At 47.3% G+C, this 25,790-nt stretch overlaps 1 protein-coding gene across 2 annotated transcripts; it reads left to right on the top strand.

The window, feature by feature from the left end:
* Positions 1–9,244: 9,244 nt before the first annotated feature.
* Positions 9,245–25,075, top strand: TBC1D21 (TBC1 domain family member 21; the record flags this gene model as incomplete). 2 transcript variants are annotated; one of them, XM_080683001.1, is made up of 11 exons in its annotated part: positions 9,245–9,304; positions 18,933–19,040; positions 19,181–19,284; positions 20,468–20,562; positions 21,079–21,189; positions 21,315–21,415; positions 22,412–22,508; positions 22,730–22,830; positions 23,837–23,953; positions 24,607–24,690; positions 25,043–25,075. In XM_080683001.1, 11 exons carry the CDS (start codon positions 9,245–9,247, stop codon positions 25,073–25,075), a joined length of 1,011 nt encoding a protein of 336 aa, XP_080539127.1. The 2 variants fall into 2 exon arrangements, with proteins under 2 accessions (XP_080539127.1, XP_080539128.1); XM_080683002.1 differs by lacking the exon at positions 18,933–19,040.
* Positions 25,076–25,790: the final 715 nt, after the last annotated feature.

Raw genomic sequence — 25,790 nt, 5'->3', positions numbered from 1 at the left:
GGTTCTACACATATTAGGTGAACTGGCAGCTCCAGAGGAAGGTGCATCCCCTATCACGCAAGGGACTTTCTGAGGACAAGCCCTTTAAGTCCATAAGAATGGGGGGTTTCCCAAGGGTTAACTAGCTTGTGGGTCTGGACAAGTTACATAATCTCTCCATGTCTGTATCTCATCTGAACAATGGGGATGGATATATTAGTTATTAGTTCCAACAGATCAGCCTTTGACCTTGGGCTGAGCTGCCTGGAGAAAAGCCTGGTGGAGAATGGGAAGTGCTGGCTCCTGGGAACTGCTGTGGGACCCTGGCTGGCTGGCAAAGGGGAAAGGGATCTCTAGTACACAGTGAGACTTGGAGGAAGGCCTTGGCATTACAAGAAGTGGGACTCCTACCTCCATGGGGCTGGGAGGAGGGGCAAGGTAGGGCACATAAAACATCCTTTGCAGAGACTTTGATCAACAGCCATGACAAGACAGCTCTGTTCTCTTTGAATCAGCAGACATCAATCCTCCTTATTTCAGCCTCTCTGTGCTGTGGTGTCATGTGCTGCTGCTGCTCTCCTAGAAGACCTGCCTGCCTCCCCTGGCTTCCTGTCTACACCCAGGATAAGGGCAATGAGCAGAGCCCCCCACTTTCTGGCCAGACCCTAGAAGGGAGGAGAAGGGAAAAGAACGCCTATGCCACAGTAAATATGGGCTCCCATAACTCACTTTTGTAAGGGTTCCCCCACACCTGGGCATTTCTCTTTTTTTCAAAGCCTGGCTTTGAAACATCACATTTTGCTGAGATTTAAAGATATTGGGCCAGGAGGCAGGAGACTGGTTCTAGTTACAGGTCTTCCTTTGATTTGCTGTGTGACCATTAGCAAGTTACTGCCCCCTCTGGAGCTTAATTTATCTATGAAGTAGAGTTGCTGTAAATGTTTTTTTCAGGACTCAGTTTAAAACTCTGTGATCAAGACCAGCCTGTGGCCAGGGTCAGAGGTCAGAGTAGGTTCAGGTTGTAGAATTTGTCCTCATGTTTGTCACAGAAGAACTGCCCAGACCCTGAATGGCTGAATTCTTGGCCAAATGTTTTTCTGCACAATCCCATTAGTAAAGCAGCTTCCTGAGTCTGTGAGCAATACCCATGAGGGGCAAGAAGAATCCTATGACAGCAGCTTGCTCAAGGATGGCAAAAAGCAGACGCTTGCAGAGTTGCTCTATCCCCAGAAGGCTGAGGAAAGAAGAGGATGGGGCATAAAGCATGCAAGAAGAGGATTAGGAGTTGGGGTTGGAGTAGGGTGGGAGAAGGAATGTCCAGGACCTCCTTCTGGGGGTGTTGTGTGCTTATGACTATACAGGGATGGGGAGTGCAGGGTAGGGTCAGGAAGCTTCTTCTGCCCTACCCCGCTGGCCAAGTGAAAGAGTTGCAGACACAGAAGTAAGGTTGTTCCCTCATGCCTTGTTCCCCAAGCACGTCCCAAAGATGAGGGCAGAGGACACAGGAGTCTCGCTCCTCCCGGCAGACCCCTGAGCTAACATTGCTTTCAGGCATCGGCCAGCTGCTTCCTTTTGAGAATCCCAGTGATAACATTCTTGTATTTAGTCTCCAGAACAATCATGGGCCACAGCCAGCACTCCCAGTGTCTCCCAGGGTCTGGAGGATAGAATAGTTCCAGAAAAGAGAAACAACAGGGAATGAGGGGTGGGGGGAATATTTCTAGTCTCCTTGCTTCTACCAGGTGCTTGCATGTGTCAGGCCAAATCTGGAACCTTCTCTCTGCCCCAAAACTGTAGAGTATCAGTACTGATCTTCAGCCTCCTCCGTTACCCCTTCCCCAAGATCTGACTCAGTGTGTGCCTTCCTGTCACTCCATGCACCTAGAGTCCTCCTGCTCTGTCCAGTCCTCATAAACTTTGCCCTCAGGAAGTCCCCAAGGTCAGTATCCCACCCCTGCTTGGCCTCCTCAGCAGGGGCTGTCTCTGAAGGGAACCGTCTCTGAACTATTGCCATGACCATGCGGCCTAGGGTGGCCATCCCTGCATCCTGCCCAGATGTTTACACCTGTGGGTGTGGGTGTGTTTGTGTGTGCACATGCATACACACATGTGTGTATTTCGTAATGCCCAGTGCAAGTTTGCATAGAAGTGAGGTGTTCTGAATTGATCTATGCTGTGTTTGGGGAAGCACATGCATGTGCATATGCTGTAATATCCTATATAATAAAGAGGTAATATGCAAATTGACCATCACTCTAACACACAACATGGCTGTCCCCATGTGGTCAAAGATGGCTGCCCCCATGTGGACACAAGATGGTTGCCACAAGATGGCCAGCAGGGGAGGGCAGTTGTGGGTGATCAAGCCAGCAGGGAAGGGCAGTTGGGAGGGACCAGGCCTGCAAGGGAAGGCAGTTGTGGGCAATCAGGCCTGCAGGGGAGGGCAGTTAGGGAGGACCAGGCCAGCAGGGGAGGGCAGTTAGGGGCAACCAGGCCAAAAGGGGAGGGTAGTTGGGGGGGACCAGGCCTGGAGGGGAGGGCAGCTGGGGGTGACCAGGCCAGCAGGGGAGAGCAGTTGGGGGTTACCAGGCCAGCAGGAGAGGACAGTTAGGGTTGACCAGACCTGCAGGGGAGGGCAGTTGGGAGCAACCAGGCTGGCAGGGGAGGGCAGTTAGGGGCAATCGGGTCGGCAGGGGAGTAGTGAGGCCTCTATCAGGCTGGCAGGGGAGTGGTTAGGGGGTTATAAGGCTGGTAGGCATAAGTGGTTAGGGGCAATCAGGCAGGCAGGCAGGCAAGCGGTTGGGAGCCAGCAGTCCTGGATTGTGAGAGTAATGTCCGACTGCCTGTGTAGGCCTGATCCCAGTGATTTCTGACTGCCTGTGTAGGCCTGAGTGGGATCGGGCCTACATAGGCAGTCAGACATCCCTCGAGGGGGTCCCAGATTGAAGAGGGTGCAGGCTGGGCTGAGGGACACACACCTCTGTGCATGAATTTCATGCACCGGGCCTCTAGTGTATTATATATTATACTAGTGGCCCGGTGCACAAACTTCATGCATGGGGATGGCGGGGGGTCCCTCAGCCTCACCTGCACTCTCTCCAATCTGGGATCCCTCTTGTAATCCAGAACCACTGGCTCCTAAGCCCTCACCTGCTTGCCTGCCTGATGCCACCAACTGCTCCCCTGCCAGCCTGATGGCCCTAACTGCTCTCCCCTCCTTGTCTGATAGCCCTAACTGCCTATCTGCACTCCCCTCTTTGCCTAAACCCCCTAACTGCCTATGTGCTCTCCCTTCCTCTCCACACCTTCAGACCCTGGATCAGGAGTGCTGAGAGCTCTCTGCCGAGGTCCTGCCCCTGTCCTGACACCCCCCTCCGGGCCAGGCTGTGTGGAGGGCCTGTGCACACTTCCGCTGGGGGGGCCACCGCAGCCCATTCTGATGCCCCCCTCCAGCCTCATGTCCCAGTGGTGCAAGTCCTCGCCCCTGTCCCTGCCCACTAGCTCCTGTGTGCGTGCACCTTTGATCAGTTGTGACTGGGACACCATTAGGACCAATTAGCATATTACCTCTTTATATAGATAGATAGATATGTGTTTATATGCACATTGGTGGGGTGCTGGTGTTTCTGTGGGTCTGAATCTGTTTAAAAATGAATACTGAAACATGTGGTCCTGCATTTTAGGGGTGCTTGTGTACTCCTAAATTTGAGGGATATTATGTACCAATATGGAACTTCAATGTAGGAGAATGAGTGACGGCATATGAGCACTGTGCAGAGATACCCGTGCCCAAGGCAATTTGGGATGGGTGCTGGGAGCTCTTGAGTACCTTGGCCACTTGTTCTTCATCTGAAGGAGCCTCCTGCTGGCTCTGGCCTTGCTGCCTCATCTGCATTGGAGGGTCAAATGAGGGCCCTTGACCAAACAGCCATCTGAGGTCAAGGGTCAGCAGCAGCCTCAGGGATCACAGTAGTACAAGTTGTCCTCACTGCCTGGCCCAGGAGGCCACAGCAGGTGAAAGGGGCTGCCTGAGGCTGGAGGATCCCAAAAGAGAGTTTCTTGTGGGTTCAAGGTTAACCTGGATGTGTTCTGGAGCAAATGACAACACAGACAACTGTGCCAAATACTATGTGCTAAGCACTTTAGACATTATTTAAACCTCACAACAATACTATGAAGTAGTATCATTACCCCATTTTACAGATGAGAAAATGGAGTCTGGATCACATAACAAATAACTTGTAAGACTTGGATCTTACACAGATCATCCTGGAAAGAGGGCAGAATGGGTCTCATTTCCCCCAAAACCCACACTTCAAACAGGTCAGTTTGGCTTGTTGGAGACAAGCACTCATTTCAGAGAAAAAGCTTTAACCCCCTGGATTTAAGATCCAAGACTCCCTGTGGAGACCAAGGGGGAGGTGGGAAGAGGGAAATGACTGTTTCTTTCCCAGGGAGCCACTGATGTTCCCGGAGCCCAGGCTTGGGAGTGTTCCCTGGCTTGCTCTGTGGCTTCCCCAAGAGGCCTGCTTTGTAGCTCCCTAGAGATCTGGCTGCAGGAAAGCGACTCAGGTGACATGGTCAGAGGTGGCCCTGGACACCACGGCTGCTCTTGCTGTGCTGGGAGACTGTTCAGTCTTTCCTTCTCTGATGTAAGTAGCAGGGAAAATACATTATTTTTTCATTGAAAATTCATTTTGGAACAGATAGCCTTCAGAGATGTAATTAGCCACATTATTTCCTCCATTAGCAGTACCTGGAGTTCGCTGGAATTTCTTGTCCGTTTCCCTCTCCATTTCACTCTTTCCGTCCTCATTATCAGCTCGGTTGTAACACTTCCCCTCTCCCTCTTCTGACCATCATCACTTTTCTGGTTGGGACTGAACAACTATTTGAATATCTGGAGAAAGAGTTATAGCAAACTACCTCCTCCCTGCTGGGCACGGGATCACAGTCCCCTGAGGCAGCAAGGGTTTGAAGGTGCCCATTTCTGCCAACAGGACTCCAGAGGGAGCTCCATGTGATACAGAGGCAGCCTGGCTAGTGGCAAAGCTCAGTAAAGCTAGGAGGTTACTGGCTTCCCTACTTACTGGCTAAGTGATCCCAAGTAAGTAATGCAACCTCTGTGACCTTCTGTTCCCCTTCCAGAGTGGTCAGGGTTGGCATTGACATATGTAAAGCACTTCACCTGAGGTATATAGCAAATGCCCTGTAGAAGGTAGCTGTGGTTGGGCAAGAGGGGGCCAAATAAGCAGTAGACATGACAGCAGTAAAGACTCAGGCAGGGCTCAGTGAGAGTCAGAACCACACACTTGGTGGTTCCCCAGGAGCCTGGGCTGAGGGAGGGGAATCAGGAGAACCACGATGAAGGAGCGAGATCCTTTCAGAGCAGGAGGGAGCTTGTAGAGGTGCAGCCTCAGCTGAGTACCTCCCTTTTGCTGACTGTGGTGGCTTCTTCTCAGAGTTGCTTCTCTGAGTTATTTCTGGTGTCTGTGACAGCTGGATGGGAGGTGACAGAAGGGAAGTGTGGAGCAAGTGAGAGCTTCCTAAGATTATGGAGATGGTCCAAAACGCAGCAACTAAAACCCAGTGGCACTCCAACTAGCTCAGGGGATTCAGGGTGGCTGGGCTGGCTATTGCTCTGGGGAACTCCCACTACCTCATGATTAGAAGCAAGCTGTCTCAGCCTGCATCTCAGCTCCTCTCCCACTGGTGACACATGATGTGAGGCTGTCTCCAGCATCATCAGAAATGCCGAGTTCAGAGGGGGTGAGGGAGGGAAACCTGCTGCCGAATCTAAACTGGCCCTGGCTCCCACCATGAGAGCCAAAGAGGAAAGCATGGCTTTGGCACAGATGATCGCTGGCACTTCTCTATGAAATAACATCACAAAGCGCGGCATTTATACCTAGAACTAAGTGACCCAGACTTAGACTGTCAAGGGTAGGTGACCTTTGGAGGGGGCTCACTGATAACTGTTACAGGGACACAAAGTCGTGTCGTGTTGTGCCAACATGAAGGGAACAGGAGTGAACTCAGTTTCTAACAATGGGCTCATCCTCCTTTTGTGGTGATCCTGGCCTAAGTTCCTGGAGCAATGCAGAGAAACAGCAGCTGAGCTTTGAACTTTGCATGATGTCACTACAAGCCTCGTGGAGGCAGGCAGAACCTCGGTTCATGGGTAGTTCATGGAGATGTTATGGATAATGTCTTGGGCATTAGTAACACTAATGGTGATGCTGAGGTTCATAGTTTCTCCAATGCATTGGGTGTCCCCTGTTCTCCAGGCCCCCGCCAGGCTCTTCACACACACTGCCTCACTCACTCTTCAGTTCCATGAGGCATTATCAGCATATGAGGACACTGAGACTCAGAAAGTTAAGAGATGGTATCAAGCAAATGACACCTGTTGTCACCCTTCTAGGGAGGAGCCCCACTGCATGGTGGGGTGCAAATAGCACAGCAATGCCTGCCACCAGGGGCTGCATCCCAGAATGTCAACCCACTGCATGGTTCACAGGTGTCGTAGTTGCCAAGAAAACATGACTCACCCAGGCACCGGTGGGAACAACGTTTTACTACATGGAGAAGGGACAGAACAGGATCAGCTTCAATAGGCGGCATTGGTCCCCATGCCAGCGGTCTCGTCCCACAACTGACACAGGGTGACAGTCTGATCACCCCCCACCCCCACTCATGCTGCAGATGAAGGACCCCATTCCCTCCCCACCAGGAGCAGACACGGCAGTGGGATTGCCAGGCGCCATATGACACATACACTTAAACAGAATAAAGGAGCACACATTGAATCTGGAGCAGAGAGAGACATTCCCACACAAGGCCCTAAGCCCAGCACAAGCTGTGAAGGCTCCTATCAGTGAGAAATAATTCCTGGTCCGAGGCCCACTCTTATGCAGCCCAGCAGGGGTGAAAAGACTGTGCCTCCCGAAAGGTGAGACCAAGTCACGTGGTTGGTGGGAGACAGGATTAGCATTTTAACCTGGATTTTTCTCAGAACATGAACACTGAACTCCTGAGGATGAGAGGGTCTCCCCCAGGCACCTTCCAAGTCAGCCCTGAGGCCTCACCACCACACCCCAATGCACAGTCAAACTCCTCAGAGCAGGCAATGCTGGGAGGCTTGCTTCTTCCCAGGATTTCTTTAATGCAAATTCTAGATCTCTCCTGCCTTGATCCACACTGTAATACCAAAAGTAATGTTTTTAAACCTGGCATTCTTGTACCCTAAAAATCCCCATGTACAGAAATTTAAAGCAGAAAACTGGACTCCCATCTGAGAGGGGGTAATGCATAAAAGAAAAGTAATACAGGGGAATCTAAAGAATTGGAACAGTTTTGCAAATAAAAGGACCTGTTAAGGACCACTCAGCCCTGGAGAAAATGAAATTGATGTGTGTAAACCCCTTGTAAGAACCAGAAAAGGGAGAAAAGGAATCAGAAACCCTCTTGCTTCACGCAGTGTCTGCAGCCCTGTTTGAATATTAAGCCTCCACATGGTTGCTATGAGGCTTTTGTAACATGACCAAACTGCACTGACTAACTTGGGGCAGAGTTATTAGCTAAAGTTTGCAGAGAAGGAGCCAGAGGTGAAAGGAAATTCAGTAGATGTTCTATGTCCATCATGTTCATTTTAGAAGGCACATCAGATTTGGCACTCAGATTTTCCAGCTCCCTGTCTGATCCTCAGCTTCTTAGGGAAAAGTTGCAGTTAGTTCTCAGCTGTCAACATAGTTCGTGTGGAAGAACAGAGGCATACATAGATCATCCCAAATGGCAAGTAATGCCCACTCCTCACCTCCTGCTCTGGGCATTTGCTTTGGACACTTCTTAAGGACCTTAGAATGAAGGCACCCTGTGTGGGAGGTGGTTCTGTCCTTTCTCCACCTCCTCCCTACTCAAAGCCACTTCACCTCCTGCTCCGTGAAGACCTGGGGGCAGCAGATGAAGGGGAAGAGGCTATAATGCTTTCCTGGGTTGGGACGGAGTAGTGGAGTGAGTCAAAGAACACAGCATTTTTATTTAAAAGGCCTCCTGCAGTGCCACAAACTTTTAGGATAGGACAGTAAACGAGACAATTGTGTCCACTGGAGACTTCCATATGGACGCTGATTCATGATGTCAATAGAAATGTGAAAGCCAGAGGCCGACATCTTCTGATGTCATGGCTGGGGGACCCATAGCTAAGGAGGGAGAAACATCCAAATTTGAGGTCAGAGTCCAAATTCCAACTCCAAGCTCCTAATTCAAATTTGGTTGGTCTAATTACTGTCATCTCCTAACAGTTAAGGAGACTTTAGAGCCAGATGACTTTCACGGCCAGGACCTGAGTAGAAATGCAAGTGATGCTTACGGTGGAGAACTGGTGATGTTGGAGCCAAGAGGAGCCAACTCCTTGGGGTCATTCAACAAATACTGAGCACCAGTGCCAGGCTGCCGGAAAAGTACAAAAGAAACAGCCCTGGTCGGAAGGAACTCAGGGCTCCGTGTAGAAATCTCTGTAATACACACAGAGAAGGTGAGATCTGAGAGCTTCGTTTATTTTTCTATTCAGTTAAGTCATTTATTCAGTCACTCAGGCACTTTCTTAAGTGCTCTGGATATAAAGGTAAATTAAATTGGTTTCTACCCTCTGGAGCTACCATTTAAATACTGAATTGTAGTCACCTAGAAGCTTTTCAAAATATAGTTCCCAGACCCCAGCCCAGATGTTCTGATTCTGAATGTCTGGAAGTTGCACTGAAGAAATCTGAAGCTCCAATTCTAGGTTTCTCCAGGTTTGAGTCCTGGTCTTGTGGGATAACAAGTGAAGGGACTCTAGAGGTGGGAGAGCCAGGGATAGAGAGAAAGGCTTCCTGGCCCACCTCTGCCAGGAAGCCCTCCCTGACCACCCCAGCATACCCCAGGACATGGTCTGCATGTCTTGACTCCATCCTCCTGTAGGTACTGCAGTTTTCCTAGATGACTGGTACTTTTAGTCCCTGTGGCTCCAGGATGTGTCATACCTTTGAAGCTGAGAACTCCCATGTTCCAAGGTCATTGTGACAAGGGTTCTAGGGGCCTTGTGACACACAGCTGGCTGGCTCTGTTCAGTTGTGGGAGGTCAGGAGAGGCCCAGTTCCCCCTGGGAATGCAACTCATCCCCCAAAATGAAGATCACTTTCCCTACTAATTAAGCATCATTTAAAGCTCGAAGTAAGCTCTGGGTAGAGCGTAGAGGGTGCTTTGAAGACAACCAGCAGGAGCCATGACCACCCTTTCTCCCGAAAACAGCCTCTCTGCCAGGCTGTCGGCCTCCTTCATCCTGGTGCGTGTTCTTCATCAGCTCCAAGTCCCTCCTTCCCCAACCTCTAGTTTGTATTAAGCCATTTTCCCCGCGGGCTGGGAAAGACTGGAACTGTGAGCTGACCTAGAAGGGTAGGTTGTACCTTGGTCTCACCATCCGCACCAACAACAGGACTGAGAAACACAGGTCCCCTTTCACCCTTTTCTCTAAACCAGTGTTACCTTTTCCTCATTTGTGACATTCTAACTAATGAGCTTTAGGTTTGCAAGTTCAGTCTTAAAGATGCTGATTAATTTTCCTTGGTGCTATTGACAACAATTTTGGTATGCTGCCACCAGGTGGCAGTAATGCTTTTGTAGTGCTGCTTCCAAGCCTAGTTAGTAAGATAGATTTATTCATTAGAAGTCAGCCTCAGTCATAAAAATTGTCCACACAGTATATTTTTCAAAATTATAGTAACTAATTATAATTTCAAGTCTTGTTAATCATAATGATTAAGAGAGTGATAAAAGAGTAGAAATCCAAAATGGGCACCCCTCTCCCTGAATTTTAAATGTTATTGCTTCATGATTTGAATTTTCTTCATATCTTTCTTCATTTCTCTGAACTTCAAGAAAGATAATAATAAAACAACAAGTTTTCACATAGAATCTATATTGTACAATGACTATTCTAAATGCTTTATAGCCACTTATTCTCATCATAACTCTATAAGATGGATGATACTATTCGTTTTATAAATGAAAACGTTGAGGCACAGAGAGTAAATAAACTTGCCTACACAGCTACTAAGTGGCAGAGCTGGTATTTAGATATAGACAGTAGGTTACAGAGTCCATTTTCTTTTCCCCCCATTGATTTTTAGAGAAAGCAGAAGGGAGGGAGGGAAGAGAAAGAGAGAGAGAGAGAAACATCAATGTGAAACACATATCGATTTGTTGCCTCCCACACGTGCCCTGACTGAGGCTGGGATCGAACCTGCAACCCAGATACGTGCCCTTGACTGGGAATCGAACCCAAGACCCTTCAGTGTGCAGGCCTACACTCTAACCACTGAGAAACACAGGCCAGGGCAAGAAGTCCATCTTCTAATTCAGTGATTCTCAAGAGTGGCACTTAAACCTGCAGCATCAACATCAATTAAGAAATGCGGATTCTTTTGTTTTAACAAACCCTCTGGGTGATTCTGATGCGCAGCTAACTTTGAGAACCACTGTTTAAAACCATTCTGTTCATCAGCATGCTATATTGATGATATACCCTCCACATCTGGGTTATTGCTAATCACCTGGGTAACTTTCAAGTGCACTTACTGCCCCCCTCCCAATTTTAATATGTGTGCCCTCCTTGGGCCCCCCACCTCTCTCTCCTGGCTGAGAACCATTGACATGGTAGGCCATAGTTACTTTTGGGAGTGTGTCTTGTCCTTAAAGTGAACTGGAGTTGTAAAAGAGGTTAAGAACCTTAAGCAAAGTCAATGACCCTTCCCAGGCTTTCTTGAGGGCTCTATTTCTGAGTATTCAGAGCAACGTGGCATCAAAGACAATAGACAGTTTTTCTTACCCTCCAGTGGATTTTCTATTTTATTAAAAATACTAGAGGCCTGGTGCATGAAATTTGTGCACGGAAGGGTATGTCCCTCAGCCCAGCCTGCACGCTCTTCAATCTGGGACCCATTGAGGGATGTCCGACTGCCCGTTTAGGCCAGATCCCACTGGCAGTCGGACATCCCACTCACAATCCAGAACTGCTGGCTCCCAACTGCCTGCCTGCCTGCCTGCCTGCCTGATTGACCCTAACCACTTCTGCCTGCCAGCCTGATCAACACCTAACTGCTCCCCTACCGGCCTGATTGCCCCTAACTGCCCTCCCCTGCAGGCCTGGGCTCTCCAAACTGCCTTCCCCTGCAGGCCTGGTTGCCCCCAACTGCCCTCCCCTGCCTGCCATCTTGTGGTGGCCATCTTGTGTCCACATGGGGGCAGCCATCTTTGACCACATGGGGGTGGCCATCTTGTGTGTTGGAGTGATGGTCAATTTGCATATTACCTCTTTATTATATAGGATTAGTGGAAATTCTTAACCCAGTGATGCAGAAGGGAAGGGAGGGTGGGGAGATGTACACCTGCAGCCAAGGTCTCTGGCAGCAGGAAGCCCCTTTCTCCAGGGAAGCATGGCCAAGTTTCCTCAGGTTTGCTGGTGGGGAGTTTTAGCCTGCTTATGCACATCATGAATGTAGGAGATTTCCACAACTGCTCTACCTAGCAGTGTTCTTCTCGGGGGAGTAGAAAAGCAGCTACTGCATTGCTGAAGCATATCCAGCTTGTGTGCAACATAGTTCTTCTCCCTGGCCACCAGGCTATTATACCCAGATGGGTTATGCAGGGCATTAAGGAATAGGGGAATATGGGAGAATGAAGATGGATTTGAGAAGCCATGGAGCTAACAGTCCCCATCACTTTGAAGGACCCCAGATACAGGCTCTATAATTTCTGGAACAGATGGGTATTGTGGATTTACTAGAAGGGATAGAGGGGGCTTTCATGAGGAAATTTTCATCTTCAGCCCTCTGCATGTCAACAAACTTCTGGTTTCTATTCTTGGCTTGCTAGCAAATGTCTCAGATCTCTTGGGGGTGGCCTATCGTTAGCTAAGGTTTGGGAAGTACAAGAAAGTAGGTGGCATAGAGAAAAGGAGTTTTCTGGAAGGAGAAGACAGTGACTTTTTATAAACAAATTCAGTGCTGACAAGGTAGGCACATGACTGGCCCATTGTTGTAGGTAGACGTTTAGTAATGCAAATTCTTAAAGAAGGCAGCAGATGACTTATTGTGATGTTTCCAAGTATCTATCTTTATTGTGCTGATGTCATGTCTTTTATTGTGGTATACTGTGTATATTACTTTGATTATTTTGCCACTCTTTTATTGTGTTTCTCTCTTCATATATTTGTTCATCTTTCTAAGGCATTTGATTTTAACACATGCCTTTTGCTAACAGCTTGTGTAGATGTATATATTTTTTTAATTCAAACTGAAATTATTGCCTCTTGTCTGTCCTTCCTGATGGCATGGCATTGGGGTTCAGCACCCTGACTCTTGCACCAAACAGGTCTGGGTTCAAGTCTCAGCTCTGATACTGGCTGTGTGACTTCAGATATGCTAATTAGCCCTCCTACAGTTTCCTGGCCTGTAAAACAGTGTAATAACTACACTTACCTTATAGATGGGTGAGAAGATTAAACAAGTTAATATATTTAAACTAGAGGGCTGATGCATGAAATTCTCACATGGGGAGGGTCCCTAGGCCTGGCCAGCAATCAGGGCCAATCGGGGCCTTCCAGCTGCTGGCCGGGGCCTCCCTTCCCAGGCTGCCAGCTGCCAGCTGAGGCCTTCCTTTGTTCCACGCCAACCCCTGGTGGTCAGCGCACATCGTAGCAAGCGATAGAACTCCAGGTCTCCCAACTGAACTCCTGTGGGGACACTTTGCATATTAGCCTTTTATATATATAGATAAGTATTACATTAAGCACCAACTCTCCGACATCCCTCAAGGGGTCCAAGATTGCAAGAGGGTGCAGGCCAGGCTGAGGGACCCCATTGGTGCACGATCGGGGCCGGGGAGGGACGTGGGAGGTTGGCCAGCTGGGGAGGGACCGTGGGAGGACTCCAGGGCGTGTCTGGCCCATCTTGCTCAGTCCCAATCAGCCGGACCCCAGCAGCAACCTAAACTAACAGTCAGAGCATCTGCCTCATGGTGGTCAGTGCACGTCATAGCGACTGGTCAACCGGTTGACTGTCTGCCCCCTAGTGGTCAGTGCACATCATAGCAAACAGTTGAGTGGCCTTAGCATATCATTAGCATATTACACTTTGATTGGTTGAACGACCGACCGGTCGACCGGACACTTAGCATATTGGGCTTTTATTATATAGGATTGCTTAGAAAAGTGTTTGGCCCATCACTGATGCTTTTAAGTATTTACAACTAATAAGAGAATTTAATGAATTTGTATTCAAAATTAATTTTTTTAATTTCTATTATTTTTATGCTTTATGATTTCATTACTTCCCTGTTGTTTTTGTATTATTAAAATGAGTTGGAAGAAAAACGTATGGTTCCTATAAATTTCTAATATTTGAAGTAAAAAATTTAAACAATTTCCTCTGTCTCCATCTTCAAATCAAATAAAGAAACTGAAGTTTCAGTTTAAAATCTTTCCACAAAGAACACTCCAGGCCTAGATGGATTCACTGCTGAGTTGTACCAAACACTGAGGAACGAAATAGTAGCAAGTATTCAAAAACTTGAAAAGCACAAATGCATTACTACTCATTCTATAAAGTCAACATTACCCTAACACTAAAATCAAAGAAATTGCAAGAAAATTATAGGCCAATATCTCTCATGAACATGGATGGGAAAATCCTAAATAAGATTTTAGCAAATAGAATCCAATGATATGTAGGAAGAATAATATATGATTATCAAATGGATTTATCCCATTTCTGTAGAGGCAGAACATCATGTAAAAAAAAAAAAAAATCAAACATTCAGTCCTGAAAAAACTCTCAACAAACTAGGAAGATAAGGGAACTTTCTCAATCTGATAAAGGGCAGCTACAATTAACATCATATGGCATCATGAAAGCCTGAATGCTTTTCTGCTAAGATTGGGAACAAAAGAAAGATGTCTGCTCTCACTACTTTTATTCAACATTATACCTGAGTTTCTAGCCATTGCATGAGACAGGAAAAAGAAATAAGGCATCCAGCCTGGGAAGGAAGAAGTTATTAAACTGCCTTTGTCCACAGAAACATGATCGTCTGTGTCAGGGTTGGCAAACTTAGTCTGTAAAGGTCAAGTAGTAAGTATTTTAGTTTTTGTGTGTTGTTTCTGTTGCAACTACTTAACTCTGCCATTATAGCACAAAAACAGGTACAGACAATGCATGAATGAATGGGCATGGCTGTGTGCTTATAAAACTTCATGTTAAAAAATACAAGTTGGAGGCTGATTTGGCCCATGGGTCATAGTTTCAGATCTTTGGCCTGTATAATAAGTCCGATGGAATCCATAAAACAAAAACAACAAAAAAACCCGACTAGAACTAATAAGTGAACTTAGCAAGTTCAGAATGTAAGATCAATATATTAAAAATCTATTGTATATACTAACAATGAACAATTGGAAGTTGAAATTTTAAAAGTAACACCTTTTACAATAACATCCAAAAAAAGAAATATTTAGGGATAAATCTAACAAAATATATGAATAATCTATACACTGAAGTCTACATAACATTACTGAGAGAAGAAATTTAAAGAGACCTAAATAAATGAAAAAATATACTGTGTTTGTGGGTCAAAAGATTCAATAGCGTTATCAATTCTCCCTAAATTGATCTATAGATTTAATACAATCCCCATCAAAATCACAGCTGTCTTTATTATAGAAATTGACCACCTGACTGAAATTTATTTGGAAATGAATTCCTGAAGTTCATGCATTACCTTTTTTATAAATATATATTTTTTATTGATTTCAGAGAGGAAGGAAGAGGGAGAGAGAGATAGAACCATCATTGTTGAGAGAAAATCATTGATCGGCTGCCTCCTGCATGCCCCCAACTGGGGATGGAGCCCACAACCCGGGCATGTGCCCTTGACGGGAATTGAACCTGGGACCATTCAGTGTGCAGTCCAACACTCTATCCACTGAGCCGAACCAGCTAGGGCATGCATTTCCTTTTATAATTAGGAGTCTGGGACACAGCCCAGCTTTGGCTATCTCCTCCTACGTCTAGTACTGCCACTGTGCACGCTGAGTTGCAGTCTCTAAGTATAGGTATGAAAACATGACAGCTGTCAGAGGGGCAGAAGCCTGGCTCTGATTGGCTCAGATGAGTGTCCATGCAATAGGTGCGAGGTAATGGGGCAGATTCTGCTTCCCAGGGTTAAGCCAACACTAAAGGTATTTTTTTTGTACCTTCTTGGGCCCATATGTCCTATTTTGGTTCAGAAGATAGAGAATGCATAGAGAAGATAGGATGGGTCAGTCCCAGGGGAACTAATCACCAAAGGGAAAGTGGGAAATACAGCAAATAAACCATCACTGTGGTGGTCACTGCCATGGCTTCAAAGGGCAAAGGGCACCAGAGCTGGATGCTGCTAGCACACAGACTAAGACAGCTTCTTGGTCTAGTATGCACTGCAGAATGTGAAACAGAGGCAGGAGGAAGGGAAGACGCAAGGTGCAGGACCAGGGTGGCCACAAAGGGGCAGGTTCCAGTGACTGGAGCATTTAGGGAGAGCCATTCCAGGGAAGGCTGTCTTGCTTGGTGACTTTTTTACTATTCTGAAGGGTCATTAAGTCTATAGTTTACCACCATTCCATCAGTGTTTCTTTGCAGTGACTGCATTGGCCATTCATTGGAATGTAAGGGAAGTTGACTCCATGTTGCAAAATGAAAGGTGAAACGTTTTTCTTAAAACGTGAAAAGTTTTAGAAAATACATTATTCAATCCATCCCTACCAAACATGGACTTAGTGGAAATTATCTCAAACTTGGGCCTATGAGTTCTTGTTTTTAATTTCCAGTGCTGTTTTACCATCTAATACCTTGCTACTCATATGGTCAATGGACCAGCAGAGTCAGCAATCCTCTGGGAGCTTGTTAGAAATGCATCATTTTGTCCTACCCGGTTTGGTTCAGTGGATAGAGCATTGGCCTGTGGACTAAAGGGTCCCGGTTTTTTTTTTTTTCTTTTCAAATTTTTATTAAGGTATTATATGTGTACATATCTTACCCTTGCCCCCCCCCACCCCACTCCCATACCTGCCCTCACCCCCCAATGTTTTGCATCCGTTGGTTACTCTTATATGCATGCATACAAGTCCTTCAGTTGATCTCTTATTTCCCCCACCTCTCCCTAACCTTACCGCTGTAATTAGACACTCTGTTTGATGCTTTACTGCCTCTGTATCTATCTTTTGGTTCATCAGTTTATAATGTTTTTCATTATCCCTAAATGAGTGAGATCATGTGGTATTTTTCTTTCATTGACTGGCTTATTTCACTTAGCATAATGTTCTCTAATTCCATCCAGGTGTCTACAAATGGTAGTAATCCCTTCTTTTTTATGGCAGCATAGTATTCCATTGTGTAGATGTACCATAGTTTTCGGATCCAGTCATCTGCTGACGGGCACCTAGGCTGTTTCCAAATCTTAGCTATTGTAAATTGTGCTGCTATGAACATAGGGGTGCATATATCCTTTCTGATTGGTGTTTCTGGTTTCTTAGGATATATTCCTAGGAGTGGGATTACTGGGTCAAATGGGAGTTCCATTTTCAGTTTTTTGAGGAAACTCCATACTGTTCTCCACAGTGGCTGCACCAGTCTGCATTCCCACCAGCAGTGCACGAGGGTTCCTTTTTCTCCGCATCCTCGCCAACACTTGTCGTTTGTTGATTTGTTGATGATAGCCATTCTGACAGGTGTGAGATGGTATCGCATTGTCGTTTTGATTTGCATCTCTCGGATAATTAGTGACTTTGAGCATGTTTTCATGTGTCTCTTGGCCTTCCTTCTGTCTTCTTTCAAAAAGATTCTATTTAGGTCCGTTGCCCATTTTTTTATTGGATCATTTATCTTCCTTTTATTAAGTTGTATAAGCTGCCTGTAGATGTTGGAAATTAAACCTTTATCAGCATATTTCACAGACCTAGAAAGAACTCTCCAAAAATTCATCTGGAATAAAAAAAGACCCCGAATAGCCACAGCAATCCTGAGAAAGAAGAATAAAGTAGGAGGGATCTCAATACCAGATTTCAAGCTTTATTACAAAGCCACTGTCCTCAAAACAGCCTGGTACTGGCACAAGAACAGACATATAGATCAATGGAATAGAATAGAGAATCCAGATATCGACCCAAACCAATATGCGCAATTAATATTTGACAAAGGAGGCATGAGCATACAATGGAGTCAAGACAGTCTCTTCAATAAATGGTGTTGGGAAAATTGGACAGATACATGCAAAAAAAATGAAACTAGATCACCAACTTACACCGTACACAAAAATAAACTCAAAATGGATAAAGGACTTAAATATAAGACGGGAAACCATAAAAATACTAGAGGAATCCACAGGCAGCAAAATCTCAGACATATGCCAAAAGAACTTCTTCACTGATACTGCCCCTAGGGCAATGGAAGCCAAAGAGAAAATAAACAAATGGGACTACATCAAAATAAAAAGCTTTTGCACAGCAAAAGAAACCATCAACAAAACAACAAGAAACCCCACTGTATGGGAGAACATATTTGCAAAAGGGTCCCGGTTTTGATTCCAGTCAAGGGCACATGCCTGGGTTGTGGGCTCGATCCCCAGTAGGGGGTGTGCAGGAGGCACCAATCAATGATTTTTCTCTCATCATTAATGTTTCTATCTCTATCTCTCTCTCCCTTCCTCTCTGAAATCAATAAAAATATATTTTGTTTAAAAAGAAATGCATTTTTTGGTCCCACCCTAGACCGTCTGAGTCATAATCTGCATTTTAAAGATTCTCAGGTGACTTGTTTGCAAATATAAATTTAAGTCACATGCGTGCATATTCAGGTGCATATTGATGGGAGGTCATTTCCATAAGAACTCTAACTTCTTGTTATTGTTTTATGAGCATTTTTAATTATTTTGTATGCAGTGTACTCATTTCCCCCAAAACACACACACACATACACCTTAATTAGTGCTTATTTTATATTTTTATTATGAAAGCAACATATATCATTATAGAAAAGTTTGAAAATACAATAAAAAGGAAAAATTACTTATAATCCTATCATTCCAAAATAATCACCGTCACCCTGGCCAGTGTGGCTCAGTTGGTTGAACATCATCTCATGCACCAAGAGGTCACCAGATTCCTGGCCAGGGCACAGACCCGGGTTTCAGGTTCAATTCTGGTCAGGGCGTTTATGGGAGGCAATCCATCGATGTTTCTCTCTCACATAAATATTCTCTCTCTTTTTTTCTCTCCCCTGTCCCTCCATCCCCCTTTCTCTCTCTAAAATTAATAAAACACATTTTTAAATAATAATAATCACTGTTAGTTTTAGATAGTTTTCTTGGTATTTTTTAGTCTTCTTTCTAACAATTTTATAGTGGTTAATTCACTATGTATTTGAGTCTATAAGATGTAGTTTTATAATATATAACAAACATTTATGGAGGATAGATAATACATAGAGAAGATAGATACTGAATGTGCAATTTTGTATTCTGCTTTTTTCTGTTAACATTTATATTTTTCCAGATTATTCACCCTTGTAAGCATTGTTTTATATGCTTCATAATATTCCAATGAGTACATAAACCATGGTTTACATAACTATTCCCTTATTGCATAACACTTAGAGCACTTGCATTTTTCATTTTGGTAAGTATGTGCAATGAAAATTATTGTGCATACAGCATTTTAATATATTTTTTCAGTAATTTTTTTCAGGATAAATTTCCAGAAATGAGTCAGAGACTACTGTGAGCTTAGATTCACATTGCAAAATCCAGAGTATATCATTTAAAAATCACACTGAAAAGAAAAGCCAAAGGTCCCTAACAGAAGGCTAAGTGGTTGTCCTCCACAGGTGAAGAGAAAACCGCCCATTGACAAGACAGAATGGGATGGCTTCTTTGATGAGAACGGTCAGTTGGCCAAGTCACGAGACTTCATTTGTGTTAACATCCTGGAAAGGGTATGGTCCCCAAGCCTTGGCCTTCCTTCCCCTGGAACTAGGGAGCATGGGTGGGCAAGGGGGGGAGGTGGCATTGGAAGGGGCTCTTTTGGCAGGCATTCAGAGAACCCATGGCTTCTCACCCCCCATCTTGACCCCAGGGTCTGCACCCCTTCGTGAGGACAGAAGCCTGGAAGTTCCTCACGGGCTACTACTCATGGCAGAGTTCCCAGGATGAGCGGCTCACAGTGGACAGTACAAGGAGGTAGAACATTCCAGATCCTATAGGGAAGGGTGGGTAGTACAGTGGGGAGGAGGTGCTCACCCCAACGTGGCTTTAAATAGACTTTAAACAGACTTCTCATTCTGAGTGGCAAATTCCCCATGGCACTCCTGACCCAGGGCCCACACAAACAGAAGGGGCCTTTACCAGCCCTGCCCAGTTCTATTTACCAGCCTACATACTAGCGAGACATGGGCTTGACCCCACCCCCTCCCCACGACATCCCATCCTTCCCCTGGGCCTGTGCAGCCTAAGGAGGTGGAGAAGATTGATGTGCAGGGTGAGTCGGAGGAATATCCAGGGCAGTAAGGGGATCTGAGGGCCAGCTGGGGAGTCCTGAGACAAGAGCCCACCTGTGTTAGTTTCCTGAGGCTGCTTTAACAAAGCACTGCAAACCAGGTGTCCTGCCACTGTAGAAATATATTCTCTCAGTTCTGGAGGCCAGAAGCTCAAAAGCAAGGACCTAGCAGGGCCTCTCTCCCTCGGAAGGCTCTGTGGGAGCACCCTTCCTTGTCTCTTGAAGTTTCTGGCAGCTCCAGACGCTCCTTGGCATGTGGCTGCATCACTGCAGTCTATGCCTCTGTGGTCACATGGCCTTCTCCCTTCTCCCTATATTTCTCCTCTATGTATCTCTTATATGGACACTTGTCATTGGATTTAGAGCCCAACTAGGTAATTAAGAATGAACTCATCTTGAGAGTCTTAATTATATCTGCAAAGACCCTTTTTAAAGTAAGGTTACATTCACAAGTTCCAGAGGTTAGGGCATGGACAGGGGGGACACCATTCAACCTCATTGTGATGATGGGCACATAACACCCCCTCATTCAATCCTTATAATTCTGAGGCATAGGTGCTAGTGTTTATCCCACTCTACAAATGAGGACCCTGAAGCTTAGAGAGGGAAAGTGAAGTCGCCAAGGCCTGACCCTAGTTGAAGACCCCAGTTATTAAATTGTGAAGCCAGGATTCAGTGTGTCCATCGGACTGCAGAACCATGAGGTGAATCTCGTCCCCATCTGCACTCCAGGTGCATAGAAGAGCATGGTTAGGGCTGGCACAGGCAGAGGGGAGGGAAGCGTCCCAGACAGTGGGCAGAGCCCAGGGTCCCTAGACTTGCTGGGAGGAAAAGCTACCTGGTTTAGCTTCAGGCCTGTTCTCATAGGAAAAATTATGAAGCTTTATGCCAGATGTATGAGAAGATTCAGCCCCTTCTGGAAAACCTGCACCGGAACTTCACAGAGACTCGGAATAACATCGGTGAGCAGACTGGGGTGGGAGGGCTGTGCAGAGGAGACTGCTGGAAGCCATCTCTGAGCCCTCCTCAGTCTTGTGGGGATACTTCCCCAGTTCCTGGGAGCTGTCTTGACATGTACCTGAAATTTTCCCAGCTAAACTGTGATTAGTCCATCCACCCACCTCTACTGGGTGGCTCTAGATGCCCGTGGGGCATGGTGTTTCCCTGGGTGCATGCTGTTCCTGCTGATTTGTCTTCATCTCTTCTCACCTTGGTCTAGAACCAGGCTGGATTTGAATTGGATGAAGGGTCACAGTCCTGGCAGAGGGTTCAGCCTGGTCAAAAATTTGGAAATGGGAAGAAACCCAGGCAACTCAGGGTGTGGTGAGGGATAGAGTTGGGGCGCGGGGGAGTTGGGGGGAGCTGATGTTCCTTTTAAAGCTTCCTGCCTGAGTTGGTTGGGGGAAATAAACTCACCCATAGACCTGCTGCTGGAGGTGATCTGGTGCTACCCCTCCTGTCCCTTGCTTGCAATCTAGCATATGACATCCAGAAACTCTATGACAAAGATCCCCTGGGCAATGTCCTTATTGACAAGAAGAAGCTGGAGAAGATCCTGCTCCTCAGCTATGTCTGCAACACCCAGGCAGGTGCGCCACAGCGCTGAGCCTCCCCCGTGGCCCCCTCTTCTCAATTCCTTGCTGGAATTCCTTCCCTGCCCAAGCCCAGGCTCTACCCTCCTACTCAGCCCCTCCTAACTGGCCCCTCCCCCCAGAGTACCAGCAGGGCTTCCATGAGATGGTGATGCTCTTCCAGCTGATGGTGGAACATGACCACGAGACCTTCTGGCTCTTCCAATTCTTCCTGCAGAAAACGGTGAGGGTTTGGCCTAAGCTGAGGGCCTCCTCTTCCTCGCTAAATCTTTAAACGATCCATTGAGGTTAGTCAGGCATTGGCAGCCCCAGCCATTTCCTCTAACCCTGGAACAGATCTTTGGGTCCCAGAGGAGCCTACAAATGTGTTCCCCTGTGCAGTGTGTTCTAGGGTGCAGGTGGCAAGCATTGGAGTTGTGGAGGGGGCTGGAGTGATGCTCTGGGTCCAGCTTTTACCAAACCTTGAAAGGGTGTAACTGAAAAGGCCCAGTGATTGCACACACTTCTGGCATTCCTCTCCCAAATATGCTCTGCTCCCACAAACATTCCATGGCTCCTCATACCTTCAGAATAAAATCCAATGACCTCAGCCAGGCGTTCAATCCTCCATCGTCAGGCTGCTCTCATGGCTCCACATGACCTGTGCTCCAGGCACACCGGGGACTCAGGATTACCCAGATGCACACTGCACTGTCCAGGCTAAAGGCTTTTGTAATTGCCGCTCCCTAGAAAGACTTCCTCATGATCCGTGAGAGGCTTCCCAGAACCCACCCTCATCCTTTCCTCCACCATACAACAGTGTGCATACTGTGCTTCCCTGGTCCTGCTTCTGACCCACAGTATGTGTGCAGAAGAATAACAGAGCTCACTGCATTGTGAGCCACACCTGAAACATCTCTGCATCCCCATCTTACACACACTGTCTCTCTCTCTCTCTCTCTCTCTCTCTCTCTCTCTCTCTCTCTCTAATGCACACACACAGGTGCACACATATATACAGATGGATACACTGGCACACACAGACCACATAGACACAGACATGATGTGTGCATGTGTGCACACATACATACACAACATCCATACTTACACAGAGACATGGGCCTGACCTGGAATACAGAGACATACAGAGGCTCCCTGGAATTGGAGAGCAGGGCTGGCTTTTTTGGTGCCTGCAAGCCCAGAGGACTTAGTTTCCCTCCCTCCCACCCATCTTTCACAGGAGCACAGCTGTGTCATCAACATCGGGGTTAGCAAGAACTTAGACATGCTCAACAACCTGATCAGCTTCCTAGACCCTGTGTTTGCTAAGCACCTAAGTGAGTGGACAGGGTTCATCTCAATGGGGTTGGAATCTGGACAGTTGAAAATCCACCACAAACCATCTCCAAGGGCAGCTGGAAAAATGACAGCCAAACATCCTGTGTTTCCCAAGTGTGTGGTATGCTCTGGTGTCTGGCTGTCTGTTTCAGCTCCCTTGTGTGTCATCCATTTTCTCTGATATAACCTCCTGCCTGGCACCCCACTTCTCTCCCCACAGAAGGAAAGGGTGCGGGGGCTGTGCAGTCCCTCTTCCCCTGGTTCTGCCTCTGCTTCCAGCGTGCTTTCAAGTCCTTTGATGATGTCTGGAGGCTCTGGGAGGTGAGGTGCTCTGCTGGGGGATCACCCTTCCCCTCAGGCAGGCAGCAGGAGAGCTCTTTGGCTTTGTTGTGGCTTTAGATGGAGTCCAGGTGCTCGGGGTTTATTAGGTCAGTGACCCTGCTCCTGCCCAATAAGGAGGAAGCTAGAGCATCAGTTCATCCATCTGTTCATAAAGTCCCACCAACTTCACCTCTCTGGGAAGTCAGGGCAAAAGAAGGGGCCTTACAGCCTATGCTTTGGACACCTGGCCTGCAGCTCACTTCCCTGCCTTCTGCCAAGTGCCTCACTCTGCTCTCATTCCCTCATCTCCCCGTTCCTCCATCCTCCCATCCACCTGGGTGCTAGCTCCTTACTGAGCCTTCCCTCTGGAGGAGGTGGGTCCCCACAGACAGGTTGCACCTGCAGTCCTTTGATCCCAGTCCCCATGGCCATCAGCAGATGAACCTCCCCTAGAGCACACCCACCACTCATCACTGCCCTGTCCAGTGGCCTCCACTGTCTGCAGGACCCAGCCCAATGTTTAGCCTGGAAGGTTTAGCCCTATGATTCAACCCTGCTTCCCTCCTCCCTCCTGACCTGCTGGTCTCCATGCCCAAGTTGATGACCACCCACAGGACTTTGGTGACACCTGTATTGTTGACATCAACCATTGCTTTGCTGAAGCTCCACCCAAATGTTACCTGGTTGTTCTCTGCCCTCTACCTTCCTCTCCCCTCCCCATCCCTCTCCCCAATTCCTCTCTTCCTCCTCCCTCCATCTAATGAATTCCCTGAAGGCTCTTTTTCTGATTCCCCCAGGAGCCTAGAACCCCAGAGGTAGCTGTGAGCACTTGTCTGAGTGAGTAAGTGAGTGAGTGAGTGAGTGAGTGAGTGAGTGAGTGAGTAAGTCAGCAGTGAGGCCCAGGAATGTCTGACCCTAGGCATGTGGGTGGTGGTTACCTCACCATCTTAAGGGCAGTGCAATCTCAGGCCACATGGTGCGGACCAAGATTTGCCTGCCCGAACAGGTTCTGCTGACAGGAAAGCCCTGCAGAAACTTCCAGGTGCTGGTGGCCTACAGCCTGCTGCAGATGGTGCGGGATCAGGTCCTGAAGGAAAGCATGGCTGGCGATGACATCCTCCTGGTGAGAGCACCCTCTGGTAAAGCCCAGCCCCGCGGTTCCTGGGGACCTCCCACCCCGCGCTTTCCCGGCTGAAGGCCCCAGGCTCATGGGGAGCTGGGCTTCCGTGCCCTCTTTGCCCTGGGAAGGATCTTGATGGGAGCTGACATGTCCCGAGCACCACTCTGAGTGCTTTACAGATGCGCTGATTTGAGCTTCATAACAAGCCTGACCCAGAGGGGTGATGCCCATCATCATCTTCACCCCTATGTTTCATATGAGGAGTCCAAGGCCTTGAATGGTACTTAACCACTAGGCTTGACTGCTTCACAGTTAATTTCTTGGCTCTAGCGACCTCCTGTGGCAAAAGACCTACAGTTTCCCAAAATTTCTAACTAGTGCTCAAGTCTTTATTCAAAAACATCTTAGGTGGCACCCCAATTATAAAACAAGTCCTACTTGGCAACCTGTGAGATCCTCAGTAGAACCCCAGAACTCCTAGACCTCAGTATGAAAACTACAATTACCATCTCCCCAAAATATAAATTTCCAGTGTTGAAATTTCAAGCACTGTGCCAGATGGGTTAGGAAAAGATCCGGTGGCCCCAGTGACATCCATAAGTAGCGGCTTTGTCCCCTCAGCCTATGCCTGCTTCCTCCACCTTCTCCTGGCACAGGCCTGCAACAACCTGGTCGACCTTGATGCCGACGAGCTGATCTCTGCTGCCTGCTTGGTTTATGCGGAGCTCATCCAGAAGGATGTAAGTTGCCCCAATTATTTGTCTTTCTCCTCTTCCTTTTCCAACCCCAGCCCATGGCAGTTATATTCAGCTTCAGAGACAGTTTGTGCCACATTATCTGTCACCAACCCACAGGGGTTCTCTGGCGTGGTCTTTTCGCTGTTTTCACATGTAACTCATGCCTCCTCTAGCAGACTGCGCTTCCCAAAAGCACAGCCCTCACCCGTCATTCCCTGTGTCCATCCCAGTGGATCTGGGCCTAGCACTGAGCACCCAGGGACTCAAGAGAATGTCACTGGCTGGATGAACTGAAATATGAGAGCAGCAGACCAATGTCTGTTTCCCTCAACCTGCCAGACCCTCCTCTTCCCAGGTTCCAAAGCCATTAAAGGATTTCTTTCTCTGAGGACACACACAATGGACAGATGCCCTCAGTGGACAAGACAATGGTGGTGCTTCAGCCATGAGGTCAGGATCAAGTCCGCTGGGGTGTTAGGGTAAGGGCATAGTTAATACAGGTGCAATACAAACAGCCTTCTGGAGTCAGTCTGTGGTGGGCAGTGTGTGCCAGGTGCTGAGGGTAGACAGGATTGTCCAATGAGAAAGGCCTAGGCGGTGAGAAGAGAGATTGCAAGGCTGGAGGCATAAATGCTGGGAAGAGATTGGATGGGTTGGGTCAGCAACTCTTCTGTGGCTAAGAGTTTTCCAAGGTGACAACGGTTCTGCACTGGGAAGCAAATGGTTAAGGGTCTAACCAACTCTAGGAGCCTTCCCACCTCCTGTGAAAGAGAATTGAATGGTCTAATAGGCTTGGTCTCAGTCCTGAGAGGGGTTGGCATCTCCCATTCCTCCCCTTACTCCCAACACACCAATCCCACATTAAGCTGTTTCTCCAGAGCTTCCCCAGCAGTTTGTAGGACAAAGCCCAAATCTCTGGGTAGCAGGTGATTCCATTCCTGGTTTCAAAGCCTCCCTCACAATTGAACCTTCATTTATCAGTCTGAAAATACCTCCTCAAATTGAACTATCCTTTTCAGCTTTATTCAGTCTCCTTTTCCCTGGCCAGGCAGTTCAGTTTCTCCCTGGGGCAGAGACTCAGCCACCCACTCTCCCCAGGCGAG

This window comes from Plecotus auritus, assembly GCF_963455305.1.
Source record: "Plecotus auritus genome assembly, chromosome: 1".
Taxonomy (NCBI): domain Eukaryota; kingdom Metazoa; phylum Chordata; class Mammalia; order Chiroptera; family Vespertilionidae; genus Plecotus; species Plecotus auritus.
Note: the sequence above shows the minus strand (reverse complement) of the source record. Positions and strands in the feature narration are given on the sequence as shown.